The 16,066-nt window shown below is 51.9% G+C and overlaps 1 protein-coding gene across 1 annotated transcript in view; it reads right to left on the reverse strand.

The window, feature by feature from the left end:
* Positions 1 to 7,097: 7,097 nt before the first annotated feature.
* The window catches only part of Cfap65 (cilia and flagella associated protein 65), a 33,896-nt gene continuing 24,927 nt past the window's right edge, over positions 7,098 to 16,066 (reverse strand). Inside the window, exons 23-33 of the mRNA XM_021198538.2 lie at positions 13,909 to 14,100; positions 13,645 to 13,803; positions 12,655 to 12,798; positions 12,241 to 12,354; positions 11,949 to 12,056; positions 10,186 to 10,230; positions 9,774 to 9,976; positions 9,220 to 9,345; positions 8,303 to 8,752; positions 7,319 to 7,456; positions 7,098 to 7,206 (exon numbers count right to left, since the gene is read on the reverse strand). Coding sequence (XP_021054197.1) covers positions 7,098 to 7,206; positions 7,319 to 7,456; positions 8,303 to 8,752; positions 9,220 to 9,345; positions 9,774 to 9,976; positions 10,186 to 10,230; positions 11,949 to 12,056; positions 12,241 to 12,354; positions 12,655 to 12,798; positions 13,645 to 13,803; positions 13,909 to 14,100 — 1,788 coding nt within the window. The remainder of the gene's footprint in view (positions 7,207 to 7,318; positions 7,457 to 8,302; positions 8,753 to 9,219; positions 9,346 to 9,773; positions 9,977 to 10,185; positions 10,231 to 11,948; positions 12,057 to 12,240; positions 12,355 to 12,654; positions 12,799 to 13,644; positions 13,804 to 13,908; positions 14,101 to 16,066) is intronic.

Consider the following 16,066-nt stretch of genomic DNA (forward strand, 5'->3'; position numbering starts at 1 on the left):
GAGAGAGAGAGAGAGAGAGAGAGAGAGAGAGAGAGAGAGAGAGAGAGGTTGGTCAGGAGAGGCTGTGGTGTTGACAACAAGCTGTACATCTCTGTACTGTTGGTGACTGTGGGGCTGTGTTTGTCATGTTTATCAGGAGCTGAGCCTGAGGTGTGCGAGGGCAACTTCCAGTTTATGTGCTGGCCAGTACTCTCGGCAGAGATGTGTGTTTACTCCAGGCAGAGGGAAAATGAGAGACTCCTTAGAATTAGGTGTCACTTGGGTTTAGGGGTGGTGATTTACACCAGAAGCCTACCCTTTCCAGTTGGAAATTCTCCTCTTGGCAGCAGCCAGTCTCTCCCCCACTGTCTGTACCTGCGTTTCCTCATCAGGAGAATATATAGGTCTCAGTACCCATCCGTGGCTTTTAGTTCTATCTGCAACGAGCTAAAGGGCATATCTGTCTACACCTGTCTACCATTACACCTGCTGCTACTGCCTACAGCAACTGAGGACCATGTCCCCCGACCCCACCCCAAGCCTCAGAGACCAAGAAAGGGAAGACACTAATAATGGACAAAGCTCAAGAGACCCCGGGCAACCCCTACACCCTGGCGTGCCAGAACAGGACTAAGGTTCTTTTTCTGTGCTGGATACCCACTCTTTTCATTAGCCTCCTTTCTCCACCAGGCTGGTTTAATTCCAGCCCCTGGTCTCCCCTTATGCCCCCTCCTACCCCCAGCAGCTGGTTCCTGTTTGCTTTCCCAGATCAGTTGAGCTTAGAGCTTCCTGAAGGATGGATGCCCAGGTGGCTTTGTTTGCCAGCTCAGTACCATCCCTTTTACCTCCTCCACATCCACAGATTTGACATTCAGGGAATAGGCGGGGCAGGGGCAGCAACCTCAGACCTGTACCCCCAAATCACCTGGAGACCTCACAAGGATCTCATCATAACAGTTTCCACTGTGGCCCCCACTGAGGTAGTCATCTCATATGGGGGGGGGGGAATCTCTGACATACAAATCCCAGAAGTCCAAAGGCCTTATCTGCATCTCCACCCCATTCTACTCTGTCTACCCCACCCCACACTCATTCCACATCGACCCTTAGAGCCATAAGAAACCTCTAGGCTTCTGTAAGGATCTCACACTTCGCCTAATCCTGAGTTCCTGCTTACATCTCCATCTCAGGAAAGATCACCACCCCTAAATAAAGTCCCACCCCGTGAAGAGCCGTACTTCTCTGTACTTTCGGACAGTTTTGAGGTGCTGGTGGCTAAGGTCCTTTCCCCAGAGTAGTCTGATCCCACCTCTTCCCCTCATTTCACAGGGAAATTACCCAGGGCCTTCTGGCTGAAAATGCAAATTCTGTGTGTGCTCTCACCCACCCCAGTCCCTTGGGCAGCCTCTCCTGTGCAGCCTGGCTCCTCTTGTCCCCACCCTATTCCAGGTCTGGAACAGGCTGGTGAGCTCCTTCCCTGGGGCTGTACAAGCCTTGTCTCCCAGGAGACAGAGATAACTCAGTTCATTGTGCAGATGGGGGAGCCCCACCCACATAGACCCATTATCCCACCATCTTCTCTGTCCCTCAGTAAGGCTGGAGAACCCATAGATCCCCCATCCAGAGAGGTGCGAGGCAGCTTTCACTGTTCACTCACCTAGACACCCAGGCAGCTGCTACTAGACTCTTCTAGGATGTCAGGGAGAGGACACATGCACACAGGTCCACAGCCAAGTGTGGATAGAGTCATCCTTGGTAACAGGTACAGGGGCGAGATCCCACCAACTTGATCAGTTAGCTGTCCTGTCTCAGGACTTAATAGACACCTCATTGGTAATAAGACATTTGTCCAGTCACTTACGGTATCTTGTGCTGAGCACTGGGGAGGGCTCACACTGGAGCACACCCCTCATGAGCCAACTGACAGGCACACATGCCCCCCCCCCCCGTGGCATCACTTGGTTAGGTACTGGAGGTTAGGAGGTGCTCTGGAACCACACTGCTGCCTGGGAGTAGAGCCCAGCTCAGCTGCTTCAAAGTGGGGCTAAGTCTCCACGTTACCTTTGCATTTTCTCCTCTGTAAAGTGGGAATCGTTTGTCTTGACTCCAGTGAAGATTTAAATGTATGTAAAACACAGAACCACCGTGCAATGTACACACCACACAACAAATTAACAGTTAACAGTTACCGGTTGTATATTTTCAGGTCATGGATGCCTTTGTCTGGGGAGTTCTCCCCACTTCCTCTGGGATGGGGTGGGGTTGGATTGGGAGGGGGTCAAGGCAGAAAGCAGGACCCTGGGATCCTGCCTCCAGGCTTCCCAGGAGAGTACTTAGCATAGAACATCTTTCACTTATGGCCCTCTGCCTCCCAGAAGCCATTCTGCCACTCACAGGGTCAGGGGAGGTGTTCTAAAGTTCCCCTCTTCTTGCTCAGGCCTAGGGTGTCAAGAAGCAAACAAACAAAGATGGAGGGGTAGGACTGAAGATCCACCTTCTGGTTCCTCTGATTTTCATTGCTCCACAAGTGGCCTCTGCCTGCTCCCACCCCACCCCATCTGCTGCTTGGGGCCTCAGGGTTTTTTTTTTTTTTTTTTTTTTAAACCTGTAAACTAAGCTGGTTGCTGGAGGGGGCCTCTCAGCCATGTCTGCCTTTGACCCTGCCATGTCCAAGGAAGGCTCTCTTCCCTCCCCAGCCTGTTCCTGGCTTGCCCCACCTGCCCTGCCACCAGCTAGCTACCCACCTGGCATAGGCAGAGAGTGAGGGGGCGAGCTGCCCTGTCTCCATGGGGATTAATCTCCAAGAAGGTCACCCAGGCCCTGGTACTACCCTGGCTGCTCAGGGATTAGCACCTGGATGTGAGCCCCCACTGCCCTGTCTCTCCATTCTCACGCAGACCCTGAGAGGACTTCCCGGAGCCCAGAGGTTCCAAGGCTGAGCCAGATGCTCCCGAGTGGGTGGGGGCAGGGCAGCTGCTCAGCAGCGACCTGATGGGGAAAGATGGAGTCAAGCCGGCTTCTGTTCAGGGACTGCAAGTGTGAGCCCTGTCTGTGCCTTCCCATCTTCTGGCTTCTTATGGGAGGAGAGGGTTCACTGGAGTCTGCCATCTGTGACCCCCCTCGATCCTCCCTTGGGGTCACTTCCCCACCCCACCCTGCGTCACACTTTCTTCTCCCTCCACCACTCCTCTGTGCACTGGATCTCTAACTCCCATCTCCTGTTCTTTCACAAGACGTCCCCCCCACCCCGGCACCCCCCATCTGTGTGTGTCTGTGTGTGTGTCTGGTTTCTCTCTGATTGTCTCTGCCTCCTTCCCCTAGGTCTTGCCTCCACTGTCTGCCTGCTCTGTTGCTTCCCCTGCCCTTCCCAGAGTGGCTCCCCTCTGCTCTGTACCTGACTAGGCTCTGGGCTACACTATCTACGTTTGGCCCCTGTTCTCCTCTCTTTCTCAGCCTTCCCCTTGGCCTTTTCTCCTCTTCGGTCCCCCAGCCCCCACCTCTTCCCCCAGGGCAGCACTTAACTGATCGTCCTTTCCCTCTCCCCCCCCCCCAACCTGTTCCCTCCCCTTACCAGGAGTGCTGACAGGGAAGACAGGAAGCAGGCTCTGGCTTGGAGCAGGAAGGGGGAGGGGCAGCCCGCACACCAGCTGCTCAGTACCCCCTCCTTTCTGTCCCAGCACCTGCAGGCTTGCCAGGCACCCACAGACTCCACCTCAGCCTGACGGGGGAGGAGGGACCCAGAGGAGAGGCCAGATGCCCCTTGATGGCCTGCAAAAGTGAATCTTGGAAATGGTTAGGGGGTGGGGATGTGGGGAAGGAGGCTTGAGGAAGTGTTACCAGACCAGATCCTCACCCCATTGCTTGGTCCCTCTATTGCCACCCTACTTCCAAGGGCTGCTTTTGTAGGTTCTGGGACCATTCCAAGGACAGACTTCAGTTGTGCAGACTCAGGATCTGAACCCCACAAAAGGTGTGCTACCTCCATGCTGTGTCTGGGGAACTGGGAGGTGAGCTGTCAATGACACAGGAAAGGAGATCCAGCTAAATGGCTGGATGCCAGCGAGGGCAAAGGGGAAAAGAGGGTTCCACAGGAAGAACCTGGTCATGGAGGCCAAGGTGGAGGTCATACATCCCCATCTGAGGAAACCTGGACCTAGTTGGCCTTGGGACTAGTTCTGTCAAGAACCCATCCTTCTCCTCATCAGAACCACTTTGCAAACATTTCTCAGGAGCTCAGCAGATCCAGTGGGGCCTCCTGGTAGCTAGGGGTTTGGGTAGTAGAGCACTGGCTCTACAAGACAGCAGTTGTAGGAAAGTTTGGTTTATGGTCACATCGTCTCCCTGGCATTGCTTCTGTCTTGGTATGTGGGTTACTACTTTCCTCCATTGCTTCTTTATCCTATTGGGGAACCAGCCAGGGGCTCCTTGCTGCTATATGAGAGAGAGCTTTTGTCTACCCTTAGTCTACAGCTGGCCTTTGTCACCATACATTGTCATGAGGGGGCATGGAAGGCACCTGGAATCACACAGGACAACCTCACTCACCCCTAGCCTAACCTCCCTTCCGGCAGTGCCTTGTATGGAGCTCTTGGTTTGGGCTCCTCTGCCAGAGTGTAAGACAATCCCCTTCTTGCAAGCCAGGTCACAGCATTTTAAGTAACTGAAATGGGGGTGGCCCATTCCAGATCTAGGTTGTGGCTAGTGATCCATGGCCAAAGGAACTCTGGCTGAGCTGTGTGCTACCTAGACCCAGTCTAGCCCGTCTGACTGGGCTGCAGAGAATACAGATTAGGGGTTTTGAGGAAGGTGGTGAGCGCTTTCCTGTGCCTGAAGACCCTGTTCGTCCTTTTTGCTGTCTGCTGATCTCAGATACGGTTGGACTGGAAGACGACCCGAGAGGAGGTGGAAGTGAAATTTTCGGGCGGCAGTGGAAAGAGTCTGAGGGGTGGGGTGGATTTGAGTCTGCCCAGAAGACCTCAGCTCACCGCTCCCAGGTTTTCCACCCTGGCACTGTGAGGTTAAAGGGTTAAAGGGACTCAGCAGAGTGGCTAGGGGTCCAGGGACCAGAATAAAGAGGTTAGTGGAGGCCCTGACTACTGTGAGAAAGGCTGCTGGCTGCTTCGTTTTGCAAATGGGAGAACCAAGACTTTTTGATAACACTCCCCCAAGGCCACAGAATTCGCTGGGACAAAGCAGGACTAGAGTCGCAGTTTTCACCTTCAGTTTCCAGACCTTAGCCCATTGCGGCCATCCCGCTGGAGCCTGCTCAGCCCGCATTACCCTGCAGCGAGCTATGCCTGGCAGCTCAGAGTCTGCGGGCAGGGCAGGCGGGGCCTGATGGGAACCGGTTGTCTCCCCCCTGGGGGGACCGTGCTCAGCCTCTGCGACCCATATGGTGGCGGTGGCGACGGCGGATCGGTGTTTGCTTGGCGATCTGGCCGGCCCCAGGGCTGATGCTGAGAAGCCGCCCCTGCCTCACGCGAGCCGAACGAACAAAACGCTCAGGTCCGGTTTGTGCGAGGGGCTCGTCGCGGGGCCGGAGCGGAGGACCCGGGGCCGGGCGGCAGTCGTCGGCGGAGTCTGGTGGATGAGCTTCCTCGAGTGCACAGCGCTCCCGCTAGCCGCCGCTCTCACCTGAGCACCGCGGTGGCTGACACGTCGGCGGCAGCGGCAGACGCCACAGGTGCACACCTGGCCGGCCCCTCCCTCCCGGGCCACCCGCCGCAGCATTTCTGCCCCTCCGCCCAAACCAGCCAGGCTTGGCTTCGTCCCCAACCCACGCCCCGAAGCTTGTGCCCGAGCCAGGACTCAGAGCACTCTTATACTGCCAGTTCAGTCCCCGCCCCTACACACACACACACACACACACACACACACACACACACCTGTCCGGACGCCCGTTTGCTCGGGGCAAATATTGACTCATGGAGGCGGAGCACCCCCACCCCCACCCCCCGCTCAAAGAGCCAGCCTTTGCAGAGGCCTTGGCAGCGGGTAGGGGGGATGAGGGAGGGAGGGAAGGGACAGGAGTGCAGGGGAGGGTACCGGGACCAGGAGCGCCTCTGGAACAACACCAGATGTCACTTTTCCACCCACCTGGCTCTGTGCTCAGGGAGGAGCAGAAGACGGAGGCTGCCCAGCAGTGCTTAGGGAGAAAACAGAGGCGGACCTTCTAGCGAAGGGTTTCAGGAGTGGTTTGCAATGGAGGTTATTTAGTAACATTCGTAGCCCACCAAACTTTGTATTCGACAAGTACCCAGATCATAAATCTGGCCTCTGCGGTATACCTCGTTTTTTGTTTTTTTTTTAACTTGTTTGTTCGTTTTGAGATAGGGTTCCCTTTTGTAGCCATTATGTCCTACAACTAGATCTGTAGACCATGCTGGACTCACAGAGATACGCTTGCCTCTGCCTCCTGAGTGCTGAGATTAAAGGCTTGCTAGCTTGCACCACCACCTCCCAGATACATTTTTTTGTTTTTGTTTTTGTTTTTCGAGACAGGGTTTCTCTGTATAGCCCTGGCTGTCCTGGAACTGACTTTGTAGACCAGGCTGGCCTCGAACTCAGAAATTCGCCTGCCTCTGCCTTCCGAGTGCTGGGATTAAAGGCGTGCGCCACCACGTCCGGGTTCCCAGATTCATTTTAACCTCTTAGCATAATAGTTCAGGGAACCAGGTTGGCCCTGGAAGTGCTGGTGAGCACATGTGAGAAGATGCTATCTCCATGGCTACCTATTTAGCCCACCAGGCCTAGGAATCCTCTTTTTTGTTTGTTTGTTTGTTTGTTTTCTTTAGTTTTGTTTTTTGTTTTATTTGTGTGTGTCAACCAAGTTACACTGTTGCAAAGATCAGCTATGCCTCTCCTGAAGCGCCCTCCACTGGCCAGACTAAGAACAACACCTCACTGCAAGTATGAAGAACTTTTGCCAATCAAGGGGAAATGTACCCTCCCATTTCTAAATAGATGGGTCTCAAAAACTCTCGCCTTCCACATATTTCAACATACTTCTTTTTCCAGGCAGGAGTAAATAAAAGCCATGTAGATTGGCATGTGGAACTAAATGGTTTACTTGCAGAACAGTTAAAAAAAAAGGCGGCGGGGGGGGGAACAGGGACAATTTAGGCAGTCATGTAAGAGGGGCTGGATGCTGACACCAGCAAACAGTCAGGATGCTGTATCCCAGAGCAGAGCATTTCCCCTTGTGACATCTGCAGGAGGGTGTCTGTCCTGCAAAAGAGAAGGCCGCAAGTAGGAATGAGGGTGAGGCTTTCAAACACATCTGAATGTCTCTCCTGGCTTGCACTCCTCCAACCAAGGAGGCTAAGCCCAAACCCCTGACCTGTGCATGCTGACTGGCGGTAGGGCGATGATGCGGGGCCTCGAAGTGAGCACGACCTCTCCACGGCTTGCCTCTACCAGGATGTTCTGAATCATGTTCTGCAGTATAGCTTCCTGCAGGTTGGCAAAAGCTGGTAGCCTGGAAGGAGGATGTTGCTCTTGTTGCCAAGGTTACAGACCTGCAAGCCACCTTTCACCTAGCAGTGCTCCAATGTGCTGTACAGTGGGCTTTGCACAGATTTCCCACAGAAAGCCCTGCCTCTGGTGGCAACACTTGGTGGCGGCAGGGGGGGGTGGTGGGGGGGGAGGTGGCGGCGGTGGGGCGGGGGAGGCACATCCCGTTGCAATTTCACAGATGCTAGTTGTGTGGCTAAGAATCAAACCTAGGTGAGGTAGTTGCAATCCCAGAGCTGGGTTTTGAGGATGGTAAGGAGGAGAGGATGCACAAGAAGCTATGTGGGGCCAAGGAATCCCAAAAGGACAGAATGCAACCCCACCCCACCTCCACAAAGAGGCCCCAGAAAACAGTGGTATCAGAAGAAGTGGTACAGGCGTGGTGGCACACGCCTTTAATCCCAGCACTCGGGAGGCAAAGGCAGGCAGATTTCTGAGTTCGAGGCCAGCCTGGCCTACAAAGTGTGTTCCAGGACAGCCAGGGCTATATAGAGAAACCCTGTCTCAAACAAAACAAAACAAAACAAAAAAAAACAAAAAAACAAAACAAAACAAAACAAAACAAAACAAAAAACCAGAAGTGGTACTTGTTCTCTGGTCCTAATTGTCCACGGAAGAGACTTTGAACACTGCCACTCTGTGCCCAGTAGTGCTGGCTGGCAAACGCTATCAATCAGGTATCACACACTACACACAGCTGGGTTCTGCTCTTCTGAAAACCCTCCCACCCAAATCTTACACTACACCAAGAGCTTGGGCCAGCCTCAGTGTCAGTTTCTCCCAAGTCCTCCTCGGGTCCCCCGCTGCTCACCTCCCAATGGCCTCTTTCTCATCACTTTCTGTCTCCTCCTTCATTATGCTTTTCAGATCCTGTTGCCATTGCCACTGCAGAGACTGCTGGGATGCCTCTGTGACCTTAATCCCTGACCAGGTCATCTTTGCATCCTTTTCTATATCCTCCTCATCCTTGCTCATCTCCTCTTCTATGTCCTCCTCTTCCTCTCCCGCCTCCTCATCTTCCTCTTCCTCTTCATCATCCTCTTGCTCCCCTGGCATCTTCCCAAAAAGGTCATCCTCCTGATCCTTGCCTTTCCTGCCCTCATAGCTGGGTGGCAGGGACAGGATCGGCACTAAGTACAAGCTGCTCTTCTGGGCTAGGAACCTGGCTGACTGCTCATTCCAGAACTGGCAGAAGTAAGGCACCTGCTCCACCAGGCTTTGGTCCACAGCATTATGGAAATTCTTGTCTTCCAGTAGACCCCTGGTCAGGAGAAAAGAAAGATGAAATCTAATGAAAGGGCTTCCAGCCAGGGCAACTTTGGTCTCCCTGTTGCCCATGGGAGACAGTTCTGGCTACTGTTTTATGCTATCAAGTGCTAAGTCAGGGAGTATAGCCCTTGGAACAAGGCATCTTTGAGCTCTGTGGCATTTTAGAGGTGAACAGGGTGGGATGCAGGCAGAGCCAGCAAGCCAGAATGACCCAGACAAAGGGCAGGTCTCCTGGAGACATCCTCAAGCCTGCCACAGAAAGTGATAGAGCCAGGATTCAGGCCGAAGGCCCACCTAGCTAGCTCTGGTCTATCCCAAGTGTCTCCCAGCCAAGGGATCTTACAAAGGAATTCTTTCCCCACCCCCTCAGGTAGAGAAGTGTCAGGCCTTCTGAAGCTTGGGCAAGAGCAGCTGGAGAGATGAGAGGGCGGGAAGGAAGGCGCATGGAACAGTGGGTACCGGATGATGCTGGTGAGGCAGTCAACCAAAAGCTGCTTCTTCTGGCTACAGACAGGACCCTCTTTGTCAGGGAGTTCTTCCTCAGATTTTGGCTCTTCCGTGGAGGATTTCTTCTTTGGCAGCTCCCTGGGATAGACCATTGATATCCTGAGTGGACTTGGAAAACTACTAGGCTGTAGCAATAGGGGTACAAGACATGCTGGTAGCTGCTCAGTCATAAGGACATAGATAGGCCAGGCGCACTTGCAGTCTGAACAGAATGTAGTTACTGTACTCAGAGAGCCACACCCAACCCTTAGGTTGAGAGCAGGACCCAGAGGCTCCAAGTTGCCAAAAGGAGACAGCGGAAAGCCTTGGTGGGTCCCTCTATAACTCTCTTCAAAAGGACCGAAGCAGTAACGGTGATCATGTGGGCCCACAGTGCCCAATGACTCTCGTCAGCCCTGTTCTTGCTTCAACCCTTTCTAAAGGCTGAGTGTGGACATCTGCTGCTCTACAGAGGGGGAGGGGACTAAGACAAGAGGGAGGTGGCCCATGCTTCCCCAGATGTTCACCGGTACAGGAAGTGGCAGGGGAACTCAGAGAAGAAGTTGGCCAGGTAGTAGTCGGTGGCATGGGCCCTCGCGGTGAGGCCTAGACACAGCAGGCCTGGCACAGGGGGTTGAGGACATGGCCATGATGTCTCCTTCTTTGCCAACTTCAGGTTCCAGGTGGCAGGCCGGTTGAGAGATGGTTGGTTTGTGATGGGAGGCAGCGTCTTTGGGAAGATGGAGGTATGGGTGGTAGGACAACTATAATTCCATTGTCAGTGGGTTCCCTGGCCTGGCTCTTTAGGGTTGTGGACTTGCCTCATGGTACTTTCCCCCCTTGCAGCTAGGAGGCTGGCTCAGGGCTTGGGGATATCTCTGGGGACAAGCGAGAACCTTTTCAGTTATCCCCAGAATGGCTGGGGGCTTTCTGGCTCACCTTGTACTTCTTTGGGGGTTCATGGGCCGCACAGTATGCTCTCCTCTGAAAGAGAGAGTCCAGCTTAGGATGTGACAGCTCCAGTGATGTCCACTTCCATCTCTCTAAATAACCAGGCCTCGCATTCCCCTCTTGGTTTTGCCTACCTCCCAGTGCTACTCTCTTCTAGAACCTTCCCTAGGTAAGGCCACTTGGGAAGAGACAGGGAAAACCTGCTCAGTCAAGTGAAGGATCGAGAGGAAAATGTGGTCAGACATAGGGAGGCTGGCCCCAGAGCTGCTTCCCCTTGGGACCCTGGGTCTTTGGGATCAGAGAGACAAGGAAGCAGCCTGCATTCTGAGGACAGCTGGAAAGCAGCCCCAGTATGATCGGTATCACAGACGGCCCAAGCTTCAGGTGAAGCAGAGACTTAAAACCATGAATGTTGGCAGGCAGTGGAATGAGGAGCCAGCGTGTTTTATGTCTACCATTTTGTCTCCCTGCAGATAGATAACAGTCCGTGTTTCAGAAGTAGCTGCTGGATACTGGGCTCGGCTAGAGGCACACTGTATATATTAATGCTCACAGTTCTAACTCCAAAGTGAGTATTTCACAAGCACTAGGACGTATTTCAAAGCATTTAGTGTAATAGTACCTCATGCCGAGAACTGGCACTTAAGAGGCTAAGGCAAGAAGAGTATGACTCCCTGTTAAAAACAAACAAACGAACAAACAAAGACAAAACAGAACCCCCACCCCACCCTACCCCAGATTATGTATACAAAATGGGAGCAAATTCTGCAGTCTTTTCGCTCAGTCACTTCATTCTTAACCTCAATCTATCACACCATTAAACCTAAATGAAACTCCAGGAAGCTCCCAGCATCTGGAGACTAAGCAAAGTCAGAACAGAGAGTCTGGGTGGGCACCCAGGAAGTGCCCAGAGCCTGGAGCTTAAAGGAAAAATGGAATGGGAAGCATCTAAAGAGAGTCCATGGATATGTAGCCTTTATGGTCAAATCTCATCAGGGAGAAGCAGGCAAACTTCATTCTTAACCTCAATCTATCACACCAGCAATAAGAACCTCAATCTTGCCTATTCTGATTCTACTAGTTGTAAGCAGGACTAACATGGAGACAGTCTTTCTTTTAAGATAACAAGGTAAGAATTGACACCCTCCTAGGGAAGTATTCTACAATGACTGAGCTACAGGCATTGTAGAATACATTGCTACATGGGAGCAAATTCTGCAGCCTCTTCGCTCAGTCACTCGGCTCTAACTATTAATAACTCATGGCCAGTCCTGTCTCATCTCTCTCCCGTGGATCATCTTGCAGAAAATTCCTAGTTTATCTTATGATCATTTTAGAGTCAAGGGACGAAGAGAGTCGGTAGCTTAACCAGGGTCACGTACTTAGCAAAGCTCCAAGGCAAGAATCAAACCTAAAGCCCCCTCCAGATCTTGCCCTGAAGGCCACTAGGCCGGTGTCCTTCATCAGAAGGTGAGCCCTGTGTCGTCCCTGTGTGTTCTCAATGCTCAGCACACCACGGGCACCCATGAGCCCCTCCTGTGTGGAGCAGGGAGTTGCCAGCCAGTCTTCCTCACACTGGATGGCTCAGGACAGCTGTGGAGCTTCTCTGCTGAGTCTGGTGAGCAGAATCTAATCTCTTGGGGCAGGTCGGCCAGTTTCACATGGAAAGCTACCCCAGTGCATTGCCTCTCTCTCTCCTCTGGTGAGGCCAGTGGGATCTGGGAATGTGAGGTCCACTCAGCCCTCCTCACCTTTACTTTCCGATCTGTGATGGTGAACTCCACCTCCTGTCGAGCCTTCTCTTCGTTCCATTGCTGTAGCTCCTTGTGATACTGCTGCATGAGTTCCTGCTGGTATACCTGGGCCCAGCACAAGATGAGAGAGGGCCTAGATCTGGAGGGTCTCAGCTGTAGCTCACCTTGAGCCCTTCCAAGGGCTGGGTCCTACCTTTCTCTAAGGGTTTTCAGACCTCAGAATCCTCTCTGTCCCATTAATTGGAAGCTGTGTCTCGGCCCCATGTGTTTCTCTGTAGCTCGTCCTTACCTTGCATATCAAGTCTATGCTATAGAAGCTGGCATGAACGGAGGCCTTCAGGGTCACTAGGATTGGGGCTCCCTCTTCAGGAGCCACTTCTCCTTCCATGGGACTCACAGTTACCTGGTGATTTAGGGAAAGAGCCTGTGGATTTGGGAGGAAGGATGCAGCAAGGTGGTCCAAGATGGGATGGGATGGGATGGGATGGGATGGGATGGGATGGGATGGGATGGGATGGGATGTTACAGGGAAGGACAGGATTGGATTGGAGAGGACAGTATGAAGTAAGATAGGGCAAGACAAGATGTACTAGGTAGGATAGGCTGGGCTGGAAGGAACAGGATGGGGTGAGATGGGGCTGTACAGAATGAGGCTGGAGCCTAGCCCTAAGTTCTGATTCTGGAAGCAGATGTGGACTCTCACCTCTCCAAAGTCTAAGGACCTTGGCTTCCAGGTGAAGACAATTGTCTCATTCTTGGAGATGTTGTTGAGAAAGAGCAGGCGGCTACACTTGCTCTGCACAGGGATGTTTCCCAGGGAGATGTGAGACTGGGACAGGAAGACATTCTGTTGGCGAAGACAACATAGCATCAGCGTTGGGGTCATGAAGAGGAAGTCACAGAAGCACAACTGGCTCCAACTGGCCAATTATTATGTTAGATTTCCACGCATCTGACCCTCACATTGGCCCTCTACTGTAGGCCAAGTTGTTCTCTTGTGCTGGGTGTGTTGCTAAGGTTCAGGGGGCACCGGCAGCTTTTCCAAATTCTTCTCACATTCAGTCAGAGCTAGGATAACTCCCTAAAGCCTTCTGCAATTTGTTCATCATGAATTATGGGTCCAGTGGAAAAGTATGTAGTATAGTGATTGTTCGTGGGCCCATGGATAGATGGCTGTATAGATGAATGCATAGATTAGTAAGGGATGTGTGGTTCAGTGGGTATATGGGAAAGTGCATATCTGAGTAGCTGAACAGATGGACAGCTAGCTGAATGGACCAGGCCTCCTGACAATAAGAAATGTATGGACTAAAGGTAGTATTGGTGACCACTAATATCTCGAGCAAAATCTGCTTGAACCCAGGAGAGGACTGTTCTGGATGAAGACAGTACCTAGAATAGGATGATTTCTGCATAAATCTTGCAGTATCCCTCAGTCCTATACTCACAGAAAAAGCTGGGATCAAGGCACCTGATATGGGTGGATTTCCACGTCAGTGTCCCAAGCAGCTATACTGGGCATTAGGTGACAAGGGTGCTCTTTGAAGCTGGAGCCAGACTAATTCAAGGACTCACCTCTCTACTCCCTTAACCTACCTCCTTTTCTCCATAGCCCCCCTAGCTCTTGGCACTGGCCACCCTTGACTCTAAGGCCCTTCATTGCCTCTGGCTTCCCCAGCTCCCTTTCTCCCACCTGCCCAGGAACCATCAGCCTAGAGGATATGGAACTGCGGTCCCACGAAGAGATGCTGTGGAAAGGGGCGGTGTCACCCATGACACAGGGGTCATATCCTACTCCTTGGAAGCAGATGACTGCTGAGTTCCATCCAATGATGTGTATGGGTACCTCCACCTGGCAAGTTCCAGAGGCGGGAAGGAACTGGTGAGATCAGAAAGCAGCAAGGAGGTCACAGCTCCAACTCCAACCACCCCCAGGACTCTCGGGGCCACTGCTCACTGTGTAGGTCTTGGCCTCGATGGGCGAGAAGATCCACAGGATCCGAGCAGTAGTACCTGGCTGGATGTCCCCTTTGGGGTTCAGGCAGCAGAAAATAGGATGGTCAAAATTTTTTTCTTGAACCTTTGACAGAACGCTGACCTGGACCTCGTATGTCACAGGTACCGAGCCACCATTGTATAGCTCGTATATCTGTAAGGGTAGGGATGGGGAGGTATTTGGTTGTAGAGCCTAGGACTCTGTTCTTTGGGGGAAGGTAGGCTATCCCCACAATAATTCTGAAGGTCTCTGAGCCCCTGGCCCCACCCAATCGTTTTTCCCTATGGCTCAGAACATGGATATTCAGCCTGTAACCCTTTAGGATAGCCAGCAACTTGTCAAACAGCAGCTTGCTTTGTTTGCTCTTGTCAAGTTTATAAAAGACCCTAGTGTAAGTACGCTTCCCACTGGGGTTTGGGGAAATGTCCACATATGCCTACACACCATCCAGACCCCTTGTCATCTAAAGCTTTCAATCTAGTTCACCATGGAGACGCTGTCACATCCCTCATCTGTTATTAGAATAAATTCTGTTTAATGAGAGTATGGAAGGGCTCTGAAGAACTGAAGACTGACTCCAAAGGATGTCTTGGGGAAAAAAACAGAGCTGCTCTGGTCTGACACTTCTTTGCAGAGCTAAGAATACTAAAACCAGAGAGGAACACAGAATTCCCCTGGGGTTGGTCCTGGACCGTTCCTTTTTCCTTGGCCTGGCCCATCACATTGATCTCCAGGTCTGGTGCTGTAGGGTGAATATCTGTATCTACTCTGTACCCAGTTTCAAAGGTTGAAACCTAATACAATCAAGTTGGTACTGACTGGAGGCCCCTCCTTGCTGCCTAGCTCTCATAGTATGGGGAGTTGTGATGTAGGCTGCTGGGGCGGGGGGAATCAATGCTCTTGCTTAACTATGAACTACAAACTCCAGTAATAGTCAGAATGGCAAAGATGTGTCCACAGCTGTAATAATGTCTTGAATGTTCCAGGGCCAAGCAAATCCTTTCTGACTAGACTTAAGGCCCCTTTCCACAGGAGCAAATGTACGCCTGGTACATGGTCTAGAAGACCTGGAGATCCTACCAGTCCCAGAGGTGAACTTGCTACTATTAGTCTGCTAAAGGACATCAAACTGCCCTCTAACTTTGCATCTCTACACCCATAAATTAGTACAGTTCTCAAACCTCATCTGAGAAACTTCTTTACACAGTGGATGGTTCATTCAGAAATTCACAACTGATCAGAGAGTGGAAAATAAGTGTCTGTGTAGTGCTCAGCTGCAAATGGATGCTGTGGAGGTCTGACCTGTTGCTATGGATTGTAGTGAGTTCTCACAGTTTACCAACTTTTGTTGCATGAACCTTGTTCCTTAATTTAAAACTAAGGTAATTTAAACTTAATTTCGTCAGGCATGGTGGCGCACGATTTTAATCCTAGCACTCTGGAGTCAGAGGCAGGTGGATTTCTGAGTTCGAGGCCAGCCTGGTCTACAAAGTGAGTTCCAGGACATCCAGGGCTATACAGAGAAACCCTGTCTCGAAAAAAAACAAAAAACAAAACAAAACAAAACAAAAACCAAAAAACCCCAAACCTTAAATTTCAGTAAAAAATGACTACAGCCGATTACTGGAGGAGTTAGAGGTAGGTGGATTTTGAGTTACCTGGTTGGGGGTGGGGAAGAAAGGAGGAAGAGCAAGGAGGAGAGAGGAGGAAGGAGGAGGAGGGGAGAGAGAGAGGAGGAGAGAGAGGAGGAGAGAGAGGAACCCCACAGGAGGCAATGTCCCATACACATGGCCAGGAGAAACAAGTATCTGGGGAACTCTGTTGGGGAGACAGCCAGACCAGCAGCCAGAAAAGCAGATTAGGGGTGACCCCAGTAATTGTCAAAGCCAAATAAAAAGGCCTAAAGAAACCTGTTTGCCTTCTCTGCTGCATGAACACACAATGAACACACATGGAGAAGAGGTGGTGTATGAGCCAGGAGCGCAAGCATGTACCAGATACCACCAAATCATGGCTTTTGCCTGGACTTCATCTTGGACCTCCCAGTCATCAGAACTGTAAGAACCCTCTCTCTCTCTCTCCCTCTCCCTCTCCCTCTCCCTCTCTCCCTCTCCCTCTC

The sequence above is a fragment of the Mus pahari genome, chromosome 5 (genome assembly GCF_900095145.1).
Source record: "Mus pahari chromosome 5, PAHARI_EIJ_v1.1, whole genome shotgun sequence".
NCBI classification, from domain to species: Eukaryota; Metazoa; Chordata; class Mammalia; order Rodentia; family Muridae; genus Mus; species Mus pahari.